Source organism: Balaenoptera acutorostrata, chromosome 9, assembly GCF_949987535.1.
Source record: "Balaenoptera acutorostrata chromosome 9, mBalAcu1.1, whole genome shotgun sequence".
Classification (NCBI taxonomy): domain Eukaryota; kingdom Metazoa; phylum Chordata; class Mammalia; order Artiodactyla; family Balaenopteridae; genus Balaenoptera; species Balaenoptera acutorostrata.
The window spans coordinates 28,341,220-28,363,849 of NC_080072.1; the positions used below are offsets into that span (position 1 = coordinate 28,341,220).

The 22,630-nt window shown below is 33.4% G+C and overlaps 1 protein-coding gene across 1 annotated transcript in view; it reads left to right on the forward strand.

Annotated features, from left to right (window-relative positions):
- The window catches only part of DCDC1 (doublecortin domain containing 1), a 481,625-nt gene that overhangs the window by 98,248 nt on the left and 360,747 nt on the right, over positions 1-22,630 (forward strand). Inside the window, 1 exon segment of the mRNA XM_057552454.1 lies at positions 11,474-11,640. Coding sequence (XP_057408437.1) covers positions 11,474-11,640 — 167 coding nt within the window.

Genomic DNA, 22,630 nt, shown 5'->3' on the forward strand with positions numbered 1-22,630 from the left:
CCAAAGAGTGATCTTCCTAAAATATCCTTTTTTTTTGCTCAAAACTTTACATATCAGGACAGTCTTCACACTCTGTATCCTGACATTCAAGCATTATTTTGTTTACTAATACCTCTTTCTCATAACTTCTTTTGATATTATATGTCTGTACCATATGTCATAACATTTGTTTATATATACATAACACTGTTTATATCTCTGTTTCATGTGTAGGACTTATCTCTTTAACTAAAGAGAGATATTGTTCTCATACTTAAAAAAAAAAAAACTCCAAAAATCTTTTAATATCTACAATGGGACTGAGCATGTAATAGACCCACAAAAAATTAATATTTAAATAATAATTGTTAAGTATAATCTTTGTTAGAGTAAGTGATGAAAAACACTTTTTAAATGAATGAGTGAATTAAAATTCAAAAAAATTATTTGTTGAATTAAATTTGCACAAATTACCCACTATTAACTACTTTTTGTTGCTAATTCTCAGTGCTGTCACTTAGTGATTCACCACCACTCTCAATAGTATTTTGCCGTATTCCATAGAACTTTAAAAGCCTGAAGATGTGTATGCATTATTAGATGCATAGTGCAGTGTAAAAAACAAATGATAATGACTACATTTTTTGATAGCTGCTTTAGAATAGTGTTGTTGATTGATTTACTTTGGATCTCAGCATTAGAAGCATCTTTGGTCATCACCAAAACCTCACTTTGTCATGAATCTCCTCTAAATCATCTCCAGTAAGTGTCCATCCAGCCACTACTTGTTCTATTTCTGATAGCTCTAATTTAATTTAAAAAATCTAATAACTTTTAAACTTTTACCGTTAGTCTTGATTTTGTCTTCTGGAGTTGAATAATGCAAATTAATTCTCAGTCTATGACTGCCTTTAAATATTTGAACAAGTGTGATTTAAATCTTCTCCACTTTAAATATCTCCAGTCTCTCCATCTATTTCTCTGACCCCTCACCATCCTGGTAACTCTTTGTTCTGTTTAGTTTTTTTGGTATTCCTCTTTGTTGACCCCACATTGTACACAATTTTCCAGGTTAATCAATGATGAGTAAAGCAGCCCCACCTCCTCTTTTTTTGTCAGATCATTATTTAGCCTAAACTTGCATTATTATTTCTTTTACGTACATCATATCATTGACCTAAATTGAACTTAAAGTCAATTAAAGCCCCCAAGTTTTTGCTCACAATTTGCTTTTAGGCTACTTCCTTATCCTGTACTTGTACTGCTGATTTTTTAGATATGTGAACAGAACTTTATACATTGATACCTACTAAATTTCTACTTACAAGGTTTTTATTTAGTAGATTAGCCTTACAAGATTTTTCAGATATTTAATCTGTCACCCAGGGATTAACAATTTCTCCTATCTTTGTTTTCACTTGTAAATTTTGTATGAATACCAACTTTACCACTGTCCAAGTTATTGATAAAAATGTTAAGTAGCCCATGATTAGGGACAGAGATCTTTAGCATGCTAATAGGGTCCCTGCTTCAGATTTATATTAGTCTTCCCTGAATATGGCTGTTCATTTAGTTATGAATCTATAGGCTCACCTATTTCCAACTTAAAAACAATTTTCTAATTGCCTCACTCTAGTAACACTATTTTAAAAAGTGAGCTTAGTCTGTCATAATTGCTCCTATTGAATCAATGCGTAAACTTGTATCATGGCCTGAAGGGCCTTCATGATTTGCTCCCTACCCAGCTTCTCCATCTTCACTTGTACTACTGACCCCTTCATCTCTGTGCTCAAGTCACTTTATTTTCTTGTTTCTGTTCCTCAAACACTTGATTCTCCTTCATGCCCCAGTACCTTACCATATGTTTCCTCTGCTTGGATTCTCTTCCCCTATCTTCCTTGCAAGCTATTTTTCCTGCTCTTCTTAAGGTCTTATTTTAAATATTTCTTCTTCTGAATAGCTTTCCCAACATTGGCTTGCTCCTGCCCCACTTCCTCCCTTATCTAGAACTGGTATCCCTGTTACATTCATAGCACCCTGTGTATAGTAATTTTCACAACTGTAATTAATAAAACTGCTTGAGGAGTTATTTAATATCGACCTGTCCCCTAGACTGTAAGATCCGTGAGGACAGAGATTTAGTAGTCTTCTCTATTCCCATGTTTAACCCAGGTCTAAATAATATAGAGGGGTTATAATAAAATATTATAAAAATTGGGGATGATGCCCTTCTTGGTGAAGCATTGTACTTAGATTCCTTTAGATGTGAATGGAAATTTCAGGACTTTGAGAGAGTCTAGTCAAAATGCTTCCCTCTCCCTTTATGCCCTAAAATGCCTAGTACTACCCTTGTGTTGCTCGTACTTCTCCTGCTCTGCTGAATGTGGAATTCCGCAATGGTGCAGATGGTCTGGGCCCTGTAAAGGGCATTGCTTTCTTAGTTAAAAGTGCGTAACTCAGAAGGGTATGTAGCCTGCAGCCTACAGTCAAGTCCCATACAGGGACAACTATATGTGCGTGTGTTCATTCTGATTCCTTATATTACTTTCTCCAGGAAAGAAATTGTAAGCCAGGGCAGCATCCACTTATAACTTTCTTTTGTCTTGTTTTGGATAGTGAGTGACGTATTTCTCTATCATTTTTAAAGAGAAGCATCAAAAGAAAGCAGTCATGAATTCTAAATAGAGGACTTAACCAGGAGGCTTGCAGACCTTCTACATTCTCCTGCCTTGTTGCAGATACGCCCATTTATCTGGGAAGGGACGTACAGACTTAGCAGTACCTTGCTTAAAGACAATAGATGGTAGCCACAGTCTATTGAGATCTGCTTTCCACTGGAAGCAATAATGATTATATGTTGCTGTTAGAGATGTCAAGCTCCATGGAGGGAATTTCCCCATGGGTCTCCCTCTCTGCACATTAAATATTTGCTTAGTATGCGAATTACCCCATGTTGGGTCCTAATGATTATTGTTTATTTTTCTAAAAGTGTTCACAAACCATTTCATAATCTGCCCTAGAACTTTTCAGGGAATAAAGATCAAACTTATCTTCTTTAAAATTAAGTACATTTGCCTCGCTTCAATCCTTGGATCCCTTTACCATTTACCTTTACTTCTCAAATTTTATGAAACGTAAAAATTTAGGTCTCTTGCTGAAGAAGGATGCCAAATGCTGGTGGTTATTAATCAACCCTGAAATTTCTCTAGATTGAAATATACAAAGGCAGCCAGTTAAGAGCCCTTTTGTGTAGGAAAGATGCCACTCAGGAAAAGTCTTCAAACCTTCCTTGGGACTATGCTCTCTGTGACTTTGCTTTGGTTCCAGTGTACCTTAGACATGGCCCTCAGTGTCCTCTGGTGACTTCCAGACATTGAACTTGGGCACTAGCTACTCTCATTGCTTGGACAAAAACAAAAAGTGCCGGGAGTTCCCTGGTGGCCTAGTGGTTAGGATTCTGGGCTTTCACTGCTGTGGTCTGGGTGGCGTGGACAAAAACAAAAAACAAAAGAAAGAAACCCTGCTAACTAATCACTGATTTATATTTCTACGATTGATCCATAGAGAATATTAAGAATTTTGTTAAGGCTTGATTTTAAAAAGTTTTTTAGTGGCAGTTGGAGAACTCCCATTATAATTGGATCACTGTCATCTTTTATTAAGTATTTGAACGCACAATTGTGTGATATGAACATTTACAAAGCAGTCTAATCTGCTCATAGACTCTTTATATGTCAAAAACTCCCTTTTGAAGTCTTTAAAACATAGACTCTCTTTTACATTCATGAATATATGATCATCACCCCTAGGTTTTGTTGGGCTAAACTTGCTTCAGTATTTATGTGATTTTTTAACCAAGTCCTTGCTTTTTCCCTCTTCTCCTTGAGTTTATCTTTTTAGCTTCTACTTTTTATATCTCTTATTTCTGAGTCTTTGAACTCTTAACACCAAAAATCTTTCTCTAACCCTAATGATTTTCCAAGATCCTAGAAGTTCATTATAAAAAACATTGTAACAAGTATAATTGCCAATGAAAACAGCCTAATTGTTACTACCTGTTATAAAACAATTGTTTACAAAGCTCTCCATGTAAAAAAACATGACTCAGCAGAGATTGGTTTTCTTCCTCCTGAGCGTTTTTAGAAGAGAGGTGGAATAACAGACAAAAATATATAAAGTGCTTTTTATAGAAGATTCAACTTTTGTGAAACAAACATGGAGAAATGTCAAAAGGGAAACTTCCATTGTAATTACTGTAACTATTAAGACTTTTCAGTCTTTTCTCACATTTAAAATATAAAATTTTCATGACATATATATTTTTTACATCCTAAATAAAATATTTAAATGTAAGTAATATGTTGACCTAGGATTTGCAGCCAAGGAGACTAAAACAGCTTTACCCACATTATCTGACACCTAGTTCTCTCTGAATTAGGTATGTATGTGCCAGGTATTATTATTACTATTCCTTCTTTTGGAACTGAAAAAAAAAAAGAAAAAAGAAAAAGGATCCAGCTACATTTTTTAGATTTATATTAGTTGTGACTTTATAATGTAATAGGAGAATTTTGAGACATTTTACAATTAGCTTGCTTTTGAATGTTACTTATGTATGTAAGTGCTTCCTGTATTTGGTTTTGTCCTAGTTTTACTATTTTTTTATTGTATCTTTTCCTCCTGGGTCAAAAGTTAATTGGTGCCTCAGTTAACACCATTTGGATTAAGCTTTTCTGAATAGTAACAAAAATTAAAAATAATAATGTCTGAAAAGTGTCAGTTATTAACAGCAAGCAATTATATAATGACATTTCCAGAGGTCTTTACTTCTAATTTTTGTTGATTTTATTTATTAAGTTCCATGCATTGTACTTCCCAAAACTAATTCTAAGATAATACTTTAAATTTTTGTACAGAGCTTTAAAGTTTACAAAAGCAGGTCATATATATTCAATTATTATGTATTGGTATAGACCATAACCACATGAAAATAGATTAGATAGATTATAGTTAATTCTCAACATTTCTTTACATAACCTTAAAGTTGTACACATATCAGTTCAATTAAGTTATTTTACATTATTACTAAATATCAAATATTTTAGATGCCCAAGAAATTGAGTCCACAAAATACTTGTATTTTCAAAGACACATACACTATTATTTTTGTTGAGGGAAAAAGCAAGACTCAGACAATAGAATCCCAGCTTACTTCTGCTTGTATAAATCAAGTTATTTAAATAAATGAATTGTGTATGCTGACCTGTTCTACCAATGTGCTACTGGGGTGTATGAAAAAAAGATGTGCATGGTGGTGGAAGTAGAAAGAGGCATAAAGCGTATTGGAAAACTACCAAATGTCCCCTGCAAATGGGCCCTATTCAGAATCAGTAAGCGTATGATGAGTGAAGTGGTTTTGAATATCGCCTTTAGATTCCATGCTGTTACAAGGCCAGCCCTGAACATGGCAACTCTTATTTCCACACACAGTACCTCTTCACTCTCAATTTAACCCCAAAATCTGATGAACCCATTACTCCATACTTGATTTCATGGAACAAGGAGTAGATATAGTTACAAATGATCAATCACAAGCCGTGAACCAAAGCAGCAAGGCATTAACAATTCACACCATTTCGGTCCACTTGCTCAAGCAGAAGATGCGCCAGAATATTTAATGCACAGCTACTTCGTTCAGTTTAAGAAAAGACATGACTCAGGCTGCATTTTCAAAACGGAGGAGACTTCCTAAGATTTCATACTTCCAAGCCCCAATGTCAACGTTCACCCACATATCAGCAATTAAAATAAACAGGTGTTCTGTAAAGGTCACAATGTCTGAATTAAATTTTACCCAGGTAAAAACAGTATGACCTATGAAATTCTTCCCCCCAGTGCATCCCTTTTCTGCTTGATCCTATCATACAAATCAGTGTCGCTTACAACAGTATTCAAACACTGTAGACCCCACAGGCAATATGCCGTCAGTTTAATAGGATCACTGAAAAACTAAAGCAGCTGTGAAAGACTGCTCTAACTATAGCAATCATGTGCTTGTCATTTTGTTCAGTGGAGGAAAAATCCAAATTTGGGTAGGCATCAGTATTTAAGAAAACGACTGCTAAATCTTTTCTCATAAGTACCTTAGGGACAATAGGATTTGACATATAGCATGTAAACAAAAGTACACAGCAGCTGTTAGTTTAGCTGTGTTTGAATAAAAATATACTGATATAAATCAAGCAACATAGGAAACCGTATGCTCTCCATCATTCAATCTTCCCAGTAGACCATGCTTTTGAGTGGCATCTGCTGGTTGCTCCTGGACTGGGAGCTTTTCAACTACTACCTAAAGCTGGATAAGGAACAGTAAAACATATACACACCTTGGCACTAGCTCAAACTCCCTCCAGGCCTACTTCCTGGATGGGAAGCCGTCAATTCTAAGTATCTTTTAAGAACTCACCTTGTATCATACAAAAAAGACTTTTTAGATCAACTTCATTAAAAAAAAATTTCAATTGAATTGGTGGGAAATTTCCACATGATGTCCTGCTAACAATAGCTGAGTATTTTTGAGACTTGCGACCTGAAATTTCCTGCCAAAGAGCATATAGAAGTTTCTGTATAGGTAATTATGCTCTGGGCAGTGCCTTTTTTTCGTAGTCTCATGTACTCTGACTGAAATGTGAAAATTACAATATTATGTAAATTATGATTTTTGGATACTTAATTGGCATGAATTTTAATTTTTAATTGGAAGCAGGTTATTAAAGCTTTTGATAATTTCCAGTGCTTGAAAAATATATTGATTAAAAAATCCTCTTTTTAGCTTTCCACAGTAGATTCAAATGCAGCATGCCAAGTGTCTCTTTAAATGTCAGGTGTTGCTTTTGGAGAGAGATATACATTCACTAGGTATAGAACTTGACAGGACATTCCAGTCTATATCTTCTTGGTAAGTTCTATTAGGTTTCTCTTTAGAGGAACTTTAGGCTCCTTGTCAAAAATTCTTGTGCTGCACCCATCACAAATCCAAATAAGTTCAAGCTTCTTATCAGTGACGAAGTGGTTTTAGTATAAGGTCCTCTTGAAGACTGAACAGTTTGTCTTATGATTAGCTTTTGAACTCATTGTGTTTGGAGTTCTTAGAAGGAATTACCTTTATTATTTAAAATAGCTATTTTGACCTTAAGCTAATATTATTGCTCTGTTATTTAAGTTTTATTGTGTGCCTTTTCCCACAGTAGCACGATTTAGGATAAAGCACATAAGGATTTTCCAAGACTTTTAAAATACCCAGCTCTGGTCTTCTCCTGGCTAGTTAATGCTTCATTGCCAAATCGTATTGTTTTCCTTTTATATTTATTTTCTTCTTTAGTGTTCAAGATAATTTTATAAGGAAGATTAAAATAAAACTATTGTACATACCCTAAATGTGCTTCAAAATTCTGGTACATTCGTATTTATTTATCAAAGTTTGATCAAATTTTCATTTGGTCACAGAAAGTTACAGATTCTAAGTGATTGTGTATAGTTGTACTCATGGTCTTAAAACTCACCTAAAAGACTGCCCACAGTATATCCAAAAGTACTGTTTATTTATCCAGTAGACATTTATTGGGCACTGCTTTTACCAAACTAAAAACCACCATGCCCTCTAACCCCAAAGGTTTTGTGATTTACTGGAGGATGGAAGTGGGAGTGGAGAAGATAAGGATTAATACAAATCAATAAGAGAAAAATAAAAGTATAAACAATACTCTGGGAAACAGAAAGGATGGAACAATTAATTCTGCCTACACAACTTGGGATATTTTGGAAGTGACAATTGATATGAGCCTTGAAGGACAAAAATATATTAACAGGTGGAAAGAAAGGGGGAAGACATGCAAGGGAAATAGAACAGCATGAGTGAGAGAAGTATCAGTTGATAGTTATGAAGTTAATATAGCTACTACTTTTAATCATATGATCTATTTACCCATAATGCTCAGTACTAGCTATGTCCAGTAAAGTTACTCCTTTTGGCCACATGATCTATTTACCCAACATCCTCAGTCTTAACTCCAAACCCACTGAAACATTGGATTAATTTCAATTTGCCCTATAGTCATGACTTGAGAATAAACAAAATGGATAAAAAGCTATCATCCATATAACTTCACCTTTCCAGCGATGGAAGTGATCCCCGTGGAATGATCATATTGGACTGATCTATGCATATTGATAGATTTAAGGAATGATTAATTTCCAAATCATTTATCTAATAAAAATGTTGAGGACTTGCTTAAAGGAAATATTGAAATTACAGGAAAGCAAAATTCTGTAAATAAGAGCCAATAGGTAGAACACCTGTAATAAAGGCCTCAAACACAGAAGAAATGCTATGTGTAGCTATGCAAACAAAGATTAAAGAAACATAAGATAATGGGAGCCAGCTAACCTTGAATGAGGCTATATTTCTGAGTAGCAGTTTGAAAGAGAAGCTCATGGTTTACACACAAAATAATATCCCAGGGTTCATTCCCTGGAAAAGACATAATTTTTTCATTGAGTGTCTATAATGGGCTTTGCTAGCTCATAGCAACATGTAGGATTATGCTCTTTCCAATGTTGAAAAGTGTCTATTGTCCCTGCTAAATCATTGCCCTTATTTCTTGCACATCTGTACGCAGTAGTCTTCTTTAACAGAATGAAGTTTTGCTTCAGAAACAGAAAAAGGAGAACTCTACATAAAAGAGATAAAACCATTGGTTAAGAACACTTATGAGTTTTCAGTATAGAATATTATGAACATCCACTGAAATGCTTAAAAAATAATTCTCACTCATGTTAAAATCTATGGCTGAGGTTGAAAAGTCAACTGACTTCTCTTTTTTAAAAAATCAATTATTCTATTATATTTCAAAACTGTCATCTTAGGCCAAGTCTTCTTTTTTAGGGAGAGTTCTTTAATTTGAACTGATTAATAAGTTTTATTTTTCAAATATATTAAGCTTATTTATACTTCCTTTCTAAGTGCTTAGGCGTATCATTTTCTTATGTTTTCTGTACCTTCCTAGTTAGTGGAAACATTGTTTGTTCTTGGAGTGTGCTTTGTCTTCCTTTTCAAGAAGATCATCAAAGTTACTAGTTTGCAGCTTCCAAAAAGAATGAGCCTTCTAATCCCTAGTTCAGAGGCTAACCTTTATTAGCACTCTTGTGGTTACAATGAGGACCCTGCTTCCAGCAGGGAGATTCTGGAATACTGAACAGATTATTCAACAAGTTCAGAGCAGATTCTGAAGTCCCTTATAAAACCTGCTTGTGAATACTGCTTTCTTTGCTTTGCTATTTCTGGTTTCCATAGTATTCCTAATTACATAAATCATGTGGAGCATGGGAGCTGTTTTCCATCCTATATCAACTCTGACACTGATTGTGTTTTGATATAATTTGTATTTTTTTCCCTAAACTGTATTTTTTCTTAAATTCTTATGGAAGGTACAAACCCTGAAAAAGAGTAGAGTTTTGTGTTAGCAAATCTATGAAATTCTTTTCTGGAATCCTTGGGGCTGGCATAAAGAATTTGAAAATTACTTTGTGACAAGCACAGATGAATAAAGCTGTAAGACTAGAGAATCTGATAAAATGTTCTTAGGTTTATATTCAAGATTAAATCTTGGATGTAAATCATTCAAGTTTATTACTTACTTCTCAATTTACTTAATTTCTTTTCAATTTAACAGCTGTTTATGTGATGCCTTTCCATGTATAAAAACTGTACTAAGTTCAATGAGTGTACCGATTAAAAGTTTACAAATTAAAATTCAACACATAGTAACACATGAATGTTGTAGCCAGCTAAAACCACTGTTGATTCTTAAACTGGGTTTCTTTAGGAAACATTATAAGCAAAATTGATTTATATTATACATTTTTTAAATATTAAAGAATTATAATTCTAAAAATAAGTTTACTTCTCTTTTTATTTATTTAATACTGTATGTGACCTAATATTTTTTAAATGTTTGAGATATCTGTTGTGATAAAACTCATAGAGAATAGCTATTGCTCCAGGAATGTAAGAATAGTTTCGATACATGAATTTTAGGAATTAGTTTCTCAGGCTGGTGAGTGAATTTCATGCACACATCTGAAGATGTCTAAATAATCACCGGGTCATGATTTCCTTTTAACTTTATTTACAGTAGTCTTAGAAAATCTTAAACTCTATTTCCAATGTTTTCCTTAGTGATGAATATGTTAGAATTTAAATTGTGCTTTGGTAGAGAGTTGTAGAACTTAGTGCCATAAAACGCATAACTTTTTTACTAAGAACAAAAATCAGCAGAATACCAGTAGCAAAGGCAATTTGCATAACTCAGCCGCTCAGCAGCTCAGCTGAACCTAATTGTAATTCAATTTCCAGATTGCTACGCTAGGCCTCTCTGCATAAAATATGCAACATATAACATAACCAATGACACGGACGTATTTTCTTTGCTGGTGATCTATCTAATTTCTTTTCCAGTAGAAGTATGTATTAGAATGAGGTCGCCAAACCATATAGTTATTTTGTATGTTTATTTTGTGTCACATGTATACACTTAAAGACAAAGTTAAAAAAAAAATGACATCCTTTCATTTTTCTGGGTGCCCAAGTGTGCTTAAGATTTTAAAAATTTCTTTATTTCTGGCATTTCAGAGGGAAATTAAATCTTGAAAAGTGTTAGCTAGCTGCCATGTTATTTGACTGTTTTACACTAGAAAGACTTTATAAGCTAATCGTGTGAAAAAGTGTATAAACATGTCTGTCAAGTCCATATGGATGTTGCAATACAGGCCCACAGGTAAATATCTTCTGTTTACAAAATGCATACTGGAATAGCATCCCTGAATCTTTGACTAGTTTATACCCCAGAAGCTTAAAAACAAAAAGGTACGGTAAATGCTTGCTTAAGATTCACCCCTTTATTTTTAAACAGCCTTGCCACCCTGTTTTATGGGTTATTTAAGTGATGGCAGTGAAAAGACTTGAATAGGATGGCTTATAAAGGTGTGGATTATATTTTATGAATAATTCCCAGATGTGATGTTTTAGGTGTATAGACCCCTCTACAGGAAGCTATATACAGAAACAACATGGATCATACAATTTTATCAGGACAATGCAAGTAGATTTCAGCAAGGTTGGTTCCAACTCATCTGTGATAAATGAGAAGATAAGGCAATCAGTGCACACCATGACACTCTGTGCAGCTAGTTAGGCACACTTCCGAACTATTCAGGTGTGCTCACAAAGCTTATGAGTCTTGCATGGGGGGTGTCTCAATATAAATACATCCTTCATGGTGGCCACTAGTAATGCAGGAATTGCCTCTTTATGACTTAACCCAGGTCACATATAAATAATAGATGTTAAAAGTTAGCTCTGGTACTGGGGCTGTGTTCCAGGCAGTGGATCTCGTTTGGGTCAAAAGAATTTATTTTCCCTTATTTTCTCGTATAGTTCCTCTGCTTGAAAAATGCCTGCAAAATTCCATCACACCTTTGCGGGGACCAGTTTGGGTCTCTAAGGGAGAAGGTTTCAGCCCCTCAGGAGCTAAGATGTACATCCAAGGAGTTCTTTTGGCCTTGTACCAACGATTAAAGTCCGCAAAGAAATATTATAAACAGGTGAGTCATCCCTCTTTAAAAACTGCTTTATTGTATGTTTTAAAATGTACTTGGTTGTATAGAGGCAATGATTGGCATCATGTCATAAAAGAACTGTGACATGTATTTCGTGAGCTCAGTGCCCGTTTGGGAGCCAAAATGCTTCTTCTGTAATCTCAAAGCCAACAATAATGGGGCTAATTGTATCTGTCTTTTGCTGTGGGATGTTATATGTCTCATCTTTTCTTGCTGCATACTGTGCAAAGTGAAGGCAGCTCCTTATGTGGAAATTCTATAGACAGTTACTTTAAGTAAGAAAATGAATAGCTCCTAAAGCATCTGAAGCTTTAAATGTTCACCCTTCTATTTTTTTTTCCAGTATGAAATTAGACTTGCTATTGTAGAAGATGGGCTAAAATATAACCAATCATATTCTGGGAAATGAAATTGTGAATTAACTTCATGTCAAGAGTAACTTATTTCATTTATACTTATTTAACTTGTATGTTTCCGGATCTGAAAGTATAAGAATAGAATTAATGTATTTGAATTTGTTTAAACTATATTTTGTCCTTTAATTTCTAACTTTCTATTCCATAATTGTGAGACCGAAAGAGAAAGAGAAAGAGAGGGAGAGCGAGAGAGAGAGAGAGAGAGTCTGTATGTGATGGGGGAGAAGGGGGTATGTATGTGAAAACTTTGATATTTATGTTACTACTTATAGGGACTTTGATTTATCTTAAAGTAGAATTCATATTGTAAAGCAGAATGATTGATGCTGTTTATAAAATAAAAATGAAGTTGCCACAATTTTAGAATCCTCTTTACACTTGATTTTAAGAAGTTAAACATACACTTTACCACATTAAATAAGGGCTAGGTTTTACATTTCTAACTGGGAGTTTCCAGTTTAGAACAGGGCTCATTATCTCAGACCACAGGCTGCTGAAAAATGAATATTTTGAAAACATCATGCTATTATTCTCTGTATGCAGGGGGAGGGGAGGTGGGAATGGGATTCAGTCTCAGTGTTCACACAGCACCTCCTGCTGTCTGGTTAGGAAAATAACAACTTGTATTGACTAGAAATTCTTGAACTAAGGTATCCAGAACTAGCAAGAAACATCTCCCTGTGAGAAACTTTCATTCTCAAAAAGTGGTTAGTTTCCAAGTTAATTATGTCAGTGTATCCAGAAATGGGATTATTATCATAGATAAGGCTATTTATAATAATAAATATGAAAAAATAAAAATCCAAACTTATTTTTAATATTCTTTATTAAGCTAATATCATATATAAAAACTGGTGTAAAACATATTTTTCTGTATTCAGATTAAGTTATTTTAACAGAAATATTTAACTTTTAGGATACAATGATATTATACTATGCATTATGACCAATTTAATTACAGTCACTTATTTGGTATTAAATGGCTTGATTCTACTAATTTGACAGTTTAAAATTATTTAATGTTAAGAAAACATGAGACGATTCTCCAATGCAAGAAAAGCATTGTTTAAATCAAATCTAAAAAAATTTGAACAATTTAAATCAAATCTAAAAAAAAAGAAACATAAGTTTCATTTAAAGTGAGGGTGTTAGAGATAATAAATAACTCAGAAAGTAGTTGTGGAATGTTTGTTTTTTCTTCCATTGTTCTAAACATTTAAAAGTTTAAATAGATATAAACAATTGTACTGGACTGAAAAGTTCCTTGTATTGTGAGAAGAAAATGCTTTAAGAATTACTGCTTTGGTCTAAAAATTTTCTTTATGACTCAAAATTGATGAGAAATACATCTTACTAAAAGAAATATTAAATGTAAATGTGAACAAAATTAACATTTTTAGCGTCTCCGAATGTCTGAGCATCTGATTGTCTATATCATCAACATTATGACTTTCAACATTATACCAAATTTAGGAATATTTTAAGAATCTAGGCTCTTTGCCATTTCTAACTAAACCTTTTTATTTTGCTCACTTATAATAACTTAAAGTTTTTCACTCAACAGTTTTAATATGATACTTGGTTAAGTTTTATTTTAAAATACAAAATTGAAGAAAAAAATAGAAATTTGCCTATTATGCATTTCCATGCAAATTCCTATTTCTTTTAGGTATGCCCAATTATATGTATTCTTGAGCCTCTTTTCTTTTGCATTGTTATATCATGACAATTTAAAATTATCTGCAGTGTTCATAAAAGTCACTGAAGTGGTACCGTTATCGGGTGATCAGTGGTTAAGTGTTAAGCCTGGCAGTAGCTTTATTTGTGAGTAAGATTTCTTAGCAAATATTCCTCTTAGCATTAATGAACTTTATTTGAACTGCATTTACTTCATTTGACCTTAGGGATAGCCTTTTCTGTTTAGTTTTATATAAGATTGTGTTTGGTAAAATGGAGATGGATGATAATTCCTATTTTCTTAACAAGCCTAAGCTTATAAATTATAGAATTATATGACCTCTTGATATCATTTCCATTTATTCCACTTCTGAGATCCTATATAAAGACAACAACATTGTTTTACTAGGATTCTGTCAAAAGATTGTAGACTTTAAATTGATGTTTTGGAATTCCCCAAGGAAATTTCTTTTAAATAAATTGTGATAACAGAGCTTTAAAAGAAGAGTCAGAACTACCGGTTTTATGTTTATGAACTTACTCACTTTTCAGTTTTTAACTTTAACTTGTCTATTACAAGCATGCAATAACTTGTCTATTACAAGCATGCAACAGAATTAAGCCCACTACATTAATAAGGTCTTAAAAATATACTGATTCGTGTATATAAAATGAGATATTATATTTAGGACAGCATAAAGTCACTTAGTCTTACATTTATCACATTTAGTTCCTTAAAAGTGGAAACATTTTAGAAATTGCTCAGAGCTAAGCAGAATCTATTTAATTGGTAATCTTTGAAGTCGTGTAAATGCTTTCCTATGAAATGCAGTTAACACTTTCAGCGACAGGGCCGTTCCATCTCATTAGCATTCTTGTTATGTGGTGGTGCTGATGGTGGGGTGTTGAAGTAGGAATGCCATTGTGTGGAGTTCCAGTGTTTAGGGACAAACACTGCTGTGGAGGGAACGTGTGAAAAGGCCACAGTCCTGTCAGTGAATGAGGAAGGCTGTGCTTTCTGTGTGCTTCAAGCAGGGAAGCTGTCATTCATAGGCCTAACACAGCTAAACAGAGGCCAAAACACAACACTGCACTACCTTTTAAAATGATATTAGTGATTTTTAAACATGATCTTCTTTATTTATGATCCTCCATAGAGCTTTTAGTCGCTGTCAGTAAACAAAATATATGTCAGTCTGTTCAGCAACACTGTAGAGATCCGTAAAAGTCCATGGAGCTGTGCCAGGAGGCCATATAAATAATGATTTGGAACGGCTGATCTTAAGTACGAACCTGATTTTTGAGAAATAGATATTTCTGGAAATGTATTCCCCATTTTGATACTCTTTTGAATTTTTTTCCCCCAAGCAACAAAATTCCTGGAGACTTTTCCATAGTGAAGGCATAGCACTCTTCTTTTAAAATACAGTTTTTAAAAGAACTCATAAACACACAGTTTTGATCCTTTAAAGTGGTTCACAGTGTGGTTTAACAGTTGTTGTCGTTTGCGTAGTCATTTCTGAAATTCAGGGAGACACAAAGGAAATGAGTATCTAACTATAATATCTTAACAACCATCATCTTAATTATGAAGAAAGTCGTAGTCCCTGTGGTAGTTAAGACATGAAAAAATTTGAAGGAATGTTTAGTACTACTCCTAATTTTCAGCACTTTTGAAAGAAATGATCAACTTTGAAATTAAATTTTAGCTTGTTTGACAGCTTTAAAAAAATAAACAGAAAAATATCCTTAAATATTTTTTAAACTTTTGGGATATTTCTAAACTTTGGCAGTATATCGAAAAAAATGACAATTTCTATTTATGTCTGAAACTGCAGGGAAATGTTTTATTTCTGTAATTTTAATTTGGAAATAGGTACTTGGGCTATTTGTAATAAGTCATTACTTAATGAAGTTTGTTGAAAATTGTAATTTTCTGCCTGAGTGATTTTTTGGGGTGTATATGGTCCTTTTTGTTTAGTAATTTAAACAAGGTACTTTTTTGAATGCTATTATATTCTAATGTTCCATATTTGACCTGTTAGGTTTAAAAATCTCAGACACTAAGTTTCTATTTCAAAGATTAGGTTTCACTTTTTAAACTGGAACTGTACTGCAACTTTATTGTGTGGGCATATAATTAGATGCGGAAATGACCATCCAACATCAGCATGTATTGGTTTTGCAGTTTAAAACTGAAATGTATTTTATTATTACATTAGACTAACTTCTACCAAAGCACTTATAGTTTGTTAAAAGAATTCCTAAGTTAATATTGGTTCACTTTACCCACACTTTTCAATAAGTTTGGTACTTAGACATAAAAGCATTAATAATAATATAATTCTATTCAGAATAAATTCAGTTCAAAATGTGCTTGAATTACATTTAGTGCTAACAGAATTTGTTTATTGCAAAAAGTATCTTTAAGGAGTCTAATATTTTAATTTCCCATAAAAGAAGTGTTGAGAGTTTGTCTTTTCAGATCTGTGTTGTAAGTCAATCAAAATCATTTATTGGTCCTAACATTATTGAAGGAAAAACTGTTTCTATTTCATTTTCTATATATGCTTTTTTCTTAGTATACCAGCTACTTTTTTTTTCTAGCTTTATTGAGAGATAATTGACATAACATTGTGTAAGTTCAAGGTATCCAATGTGATTATTTTATACACTTATGTACTGTGACATGATCACTGCAGTAGGATTAGTTAACACCTCTGTCACCTCACATAATTAACATTTTTTTTTTTTTTTGCGGTGAGAACATTCAAGATCTACTCTCTTAGCAACTTTTCAGTATATAATACAGTACTGTTAACTGTGGTCACTTGCTATACATCAGATCCCCATTTATCTATATATTAAAAATTGAGCTCTTTTCTTGATTTAGCCTTCCTGAAGCAATACCCAAAATATTCCAGTTTTGAACTTCTTGATGTCCTTTGAAACCTTGGAACAAAGTCTGTAATATATAAACATAATTTACTGTTAAAAACATTAAAACAATGTTATAGATGTTTCAAGACGAAAACTACTACTGAAGGTTCTGATAGGTAATTTTTTAGAATATTAGGTAGTTTATAGATTTGAGTGATTGTTGATTTTTTTCCCCCCTAAAACCAAGCTGCATTCTAGTTACTTGAAGTATTTTAAGAACCTTAAACTTGTGTCTTTTTCTAAGTGTCATGCTTTGAGAAGGCCTAACATCAGTTAAATGAAGTGAAAATTGCATTCTTGTCTTGATAGAGATGAAAATGGATTTCTGGTCATGAAATAGATGTAGTTGTCACTTTTTAAAAAAGGTGTCAGCAGTTTGCTTCAGCGAGTAAGGTGCCAATTCAGTATGGCAGTAAACTTGTGATCTGAGCAATCAATAAAATGCTTCAATAACTTCTGCTTCATTACACTTATAATAAGAGGCTATAGATCCATGGCACATAAAATGTTGATAAAGAGAATATGTGGGGACCGACTGTGACGATTTTCTTGAAAGTACAGTAAGTGCAATATTGCCACCTAGAGTTTGTGCGTAGGTAATTATTGCAGAGAGGGAGAAAAAACTGACAATGGGATAAAAAAGAAATGATATTGAAATACTGTTTATTTTCCATCCTTTATCCATGACACATTTATCTTCATGGAACATTTCATTTGATTCACCATAAAACTGTTTAGGTCAGGAAAAAATTTTCAAATCTGTAGTTTTTTCTAATTTTCTTAGAATTACACTACCAAATGTTAAATATGTATTTGTGGCTCAAAATTGAATTTTTTTTTTTAACCATGAAAACTCTATATTAAATAACTCACTTTGGAAAAAAATTAGACTTAAAGATTGTCCATTTTTACAAGATAATTCAATTATATAAAAACAACTTTATTGACATCTCAGTTGGATACCTTTCAATTAAAAATATTATCTTTTTTAATATTAAACACTCTTTCAAAAATTAAGAGCCAACTTAGTGAAAAGTGGAATTTAAAAATAACTATATAAGAAAATAGACTTTCCTGCTTATGTGAGTTTGAACATTTTAATTAACTGTAAGTTCCATTTGTGGATTGTTTACAATACGTCTTCATCTTTACATAAACACTTTAAAAAATACTAGTTATCTCTTTATTTTTCTTGATTAATTAAAAGATTATTTAATTTTATAATATTTTTTGAATGAGCTAATATGGAAAATACATTTTGAACCTAAGCATTACTGAGGTCTTTCTCCCTCTGAACTGGTGACTGAAAATGCCTATTGCATAATAGAAAAATTTTTTTGAATCTGCATTTAAGTGTTTTATGATACTTAATATAAAGCAAACTTAATATAGGTATTGATGACTTAATAAGGAAAGTTAATCTGGAAAAGTTATTATTTTTATTCTCCCATTTATTTTTCAATTTGTATAGATAACTTTTATAAGTTTATAGACCTTGGCCTTCACATTTCCATAAGAAAAATAATTTGGCATTAATATATTAGTAATGCATTTTTCTAATATTATACTATTTAGGTATTTTCTGTTCTCGTACCTCTATGTGTGAATGACTTCTATAATTGTAAAAAATGGAAATGATTGTAACATTAATTTATTTTCCTTTTCTGATCAAAGTTTTATCCTCAAACATCCTAATATTATCTTATCTCAACTTACATTTAACTTAAGACAACTCTTTAGATGAAGAGCTCTTATTTTGAGATTTTAATCGTACTGAGTAGAAAATGTTGCATCTTAAAACCTCTAAATAAGTATAGAATTTTTCTGGTAAAATAAGTGAAAGTAGACCTGACAAATTTTCTTTTAAATTACTCAACCACCTACAGGTATTATTGCCTATGACTCTTTTGAAATGAGAATAAAATTTACAGAGTTACAGCAGCAAAGTGAAAGAGTGTGTTTGATAGATTCCCTGAACAGTTTCAACACCCACAGGTATTATTTGTAAGAAAACAATCATGCGGAGTCTTCAGCTGGTTAGAGAGGGCACAGCATTCTATCTTCACCTGACATCCTATCTGTTCCGTCAACATCCTGGGCCCCCTGCCTGCCGCCCCCTCTCGCAAAACAATAATGCTCCCTGAGAGGTTTGTGTGAATGGACAAGAATATGAATTTTTTTTTCCCTTGAAGAGCTAAAACAGTATTGAAGGCATATTCTTAGGGGGAGGAAAAACAACTGTCTTGAGTATTGACTAGTATTTTCTATTCTAATTGATCAATGTTGTGAGTAATTGATAGTTAAAGTCTTTGATTATTAAGTCTGACTACTGACTGATGAAAGGGAGACTATTAAATGTAAACATTTTGGAAATAGTTGCTTTATTTTATTAAGAGAAATGTGGTTTTCTCTCACCTGTTTTTAATAGCATAGCTTGAATAAACGTCAATCATAACAACATACTGCTGATTTTCAAATAATATAATTCATTATTTGCTTATATTTTATGTATGTAACAGCAGATGGAAATGAGTATAACATTAATTTACTACTCTCTTCCGTCAAATTTTCTCATTAACTATGTCAGAAAAACAATTTTACATAATTTCCTAAAAAATAATTAGCATCCTGTTACATTTAAGATTTCAAGTTCCTAAACAGAGCCAATCATGCATGGAAAAAGAATAGGGCAAGAGTCCATTCATCAGCACTCAGTATATGCCACTGGGAAGTAAATGTTGAAAGTATCAGAGAACAGAGTGATAGCATAAATAAAAGGCACTAGAAAGGTCCTAGTCTCCAGGCTTGGCAAGCCACAGGTGAGTTATATCTTCTAAAGCCATACTGCCCAATACACTATCCCCATGTGGTTTCACAATTTAAATTAATTTTAAGTAAATAAAATAAAAAATTAAATACAATTTAAAAATCCTGATTATACTTCTGGCCCTGGATTCCACATTCTATGACTAACAGAAAAACAAAGGATCTTTTTTCATGATCTGGTTTTAATTCAGCGTTGGGTAGATAAGGTAACCTAGTCTTCACAAAACAAGATAAATTGTGACACACACACACACACACACACACACACACACACACACACACACACCCCTAGGGCACAGTGTATTCACCATCCAACCACCAGATGGACACCTTTAGGGGTTGCAGTGTCTCTCAGGATCCCTATCAGTAAACTATATAGCGAGGTGTCCTTAAGGACTATCATTCTGGCAGTCACTGAATTAATCTTGTCTTGTTTGGTGCAAAAAGATTCCCTTTCCTCCTCCCCAAAAAATAGAGAGGCAAAGAAGACAGACTCAAATGATAAAGTGTTGAATACTCCTTAGGAGCTCAGTCTGTGTGTTAGCCAGTGTTGAAGATACAGGAGAACTATCCCAGACCTTGCCCTTAGGAAGCTTACATTCTTGTTCTGGAGATAAAACATACCCACATGAAACTATTAGGAAATATGCTTATAAGTATATAATTAAGTGCTAAAAAATATGGTATAGATTCTATGTTATACGTGAACTTAAATAAAAGAAAGGTAAAAAGTAGAATAAAAGCATTTTAAGGCTGAAATGAACTTTGGAGGCCATCTAGTACAGTCCTCTCATCTTATAGATAATAATAAGAGTAACAGCATTAATAATACTTACCTCATTGTGTTGTTGTGAGAATTAAATAGTTAATGTATATAAAACTCTTAACATAGTACCTAGGACATAGTAAGTGGCCAGTATGTGTTAGCTATCGTCATGCATCATCATCTTTATTATTAATTTTTTCTGCTTTACTGAGGTATAACTGACAAATAAAATTATAAGATCTTTAAAGTCTACATTGTGTTGATTTGACATATATATATTGTGAAAGAATTCTCACCATCTAGTTAACGTGTACATCACCTTGTATATATATATGTATATATATATATGTGTGTGTATGTATATATATATGTATATTTATATGTATGTGAGAACATTTAAGTTCAACTCTTTGAGCAAATTTCAATTACATAATACAGTGTTATCAGCTATAGTAACCATGTTTTACATTAGATCTTCAGACCTTATTCATCTTATAGGTGAAAGTTTGTACTCTTACCAGCCTCTCCCTATTTTCCCTACCCTCAGCCCCTGGCACCCACTTTTCCATTCTTTGTTTCTGTGAGTTTGACTTTTTAGGTTCAGCATATAAGTGATACCTTTATTATTAATGTTGTAGATAAGGCAATTTAGGTAGAGTTGTAATGGGACTAGAGCCCCACCATTGCTATTAGAGTAGGTAAGGTATGCTTCAATAACTGAAATATGGGGAGGTTTTAAAAAGAGACTCATACAGGCAATGGCATGAAGTTGGGAGTAAGATATTATTTTCAAATAGGTTGTACTTGGTACAAAAAAGGTTATTGGTGGCCTTTGAAAGATGATGAAAGCTTAGAGTGAATAGGGTTAAAGAAAGAACTGATGTTGAAGAAATAGGGCAGTGGGTATAGATAAGACTTCTCAGACGTTGAGGTTGATCCATATTTTTTTGAGGCTCACAGTATATTAAATAATTTAAAAATGTCAAAACAAGATTTTAAAACCATTGGATGTATTTTACATGACTACACTTAAAATTAACTCTATCAACAACTCCTCCCTCATAAGACATAATTGTTCTATTTTTTGTATTACAAGATTCATAAAAATATTAATTCATAATCCATATAGGTAGCTTGGTCTGGTGATGGGACAAAAGTTTTATAACAGCTGTCTCTTTGTTTGACTCTGTCACTGTATCTCTTTGACTGTATGTATAACTTTATTAGGAGGTAAGGAAAAAGGCTAAATTTGTGGCCTGTTTTGAGTATAAGACTGAGGACAAAAGCCTTCCTCAGCCTCAGGATTGAAGCATCTGAGATCTTGGAATGGTTGAGGACTGTAGATGGGGAATGAAAGTCACTTAGTTTGTAAACCATACGCTAGAGTTTACTTTAGGAAGGAGATACATGTTTAAAGAAAGCAAATTCACACACACTCTAGACAAGGTATAGAAAAAAGTATTTAAAAATTTTTGTCTAAATCTGATTTGACCTTTCACACAAGGTACCACTCCTGGTAGTCGGGGAAAGGTAAAAACTAAATTTGGTTGAGGCCAGATAATTTAACTAATTCTTCTAGATAACACCCAGCCTTTTGGCTAAAGGGGCTCAGATACTCATATTTCTGCCCTTCTGTGTTCCTTCCCAGAAGGGTTTATTGGGGGAGGGGGGGTTAAGTCACAACTGGTGGTGTTTCTCTGCAGGTACACATAGACCAAAAAGGGGTAGTTTTAAGGAATGACTGACTAGATGCTCAACTTTCATATGTACTTTGTACTAAAATTTTCCTCCCTGAGAATGTGCCTGCAGCAGAGGTGCATGCCACTTCTCCTTTCCCATCTTCCATCGTCCTTAGGCAAAGCACACCTCTCCCTTATCCTGAATCTACTCTGGTGCTTCATCCCGGAGTGTAAAAACCTCCAGGATATCAAACAGAGGGACAATTTGATATGTTGGTGCCATACACTTCTTGTAGGGCTCTGAACTGTTCCTTGTTATAAAAGTGTTTCTCTTAAAGTAGAAATGGGACAGAAATATATGAAGTTGATGAGAAACAAGAACAGGTAACCTTCTGATTGTTAAAGAAGAGCTTTCCCATATAGTTTTATTATTATTTTTAATATCTTTATTGGAGTATAATTTCTTCACAATGTTGTGCTAGTTTCCGCTGCACAGCAAAGTGAATCAGCCATATGCATTCATGTATCCCCATATCCCCTCCCTCTTGCGTCTCCATCCCACCCTCCCTATCCCACCCCTCTAGGTGGTCACAAAGCACTGAGCTGATCTCCCTGTGCTATGCAGCTGCTTCCCACTAGCTATCTATTTTACATTTGGTAGTGTGTATATG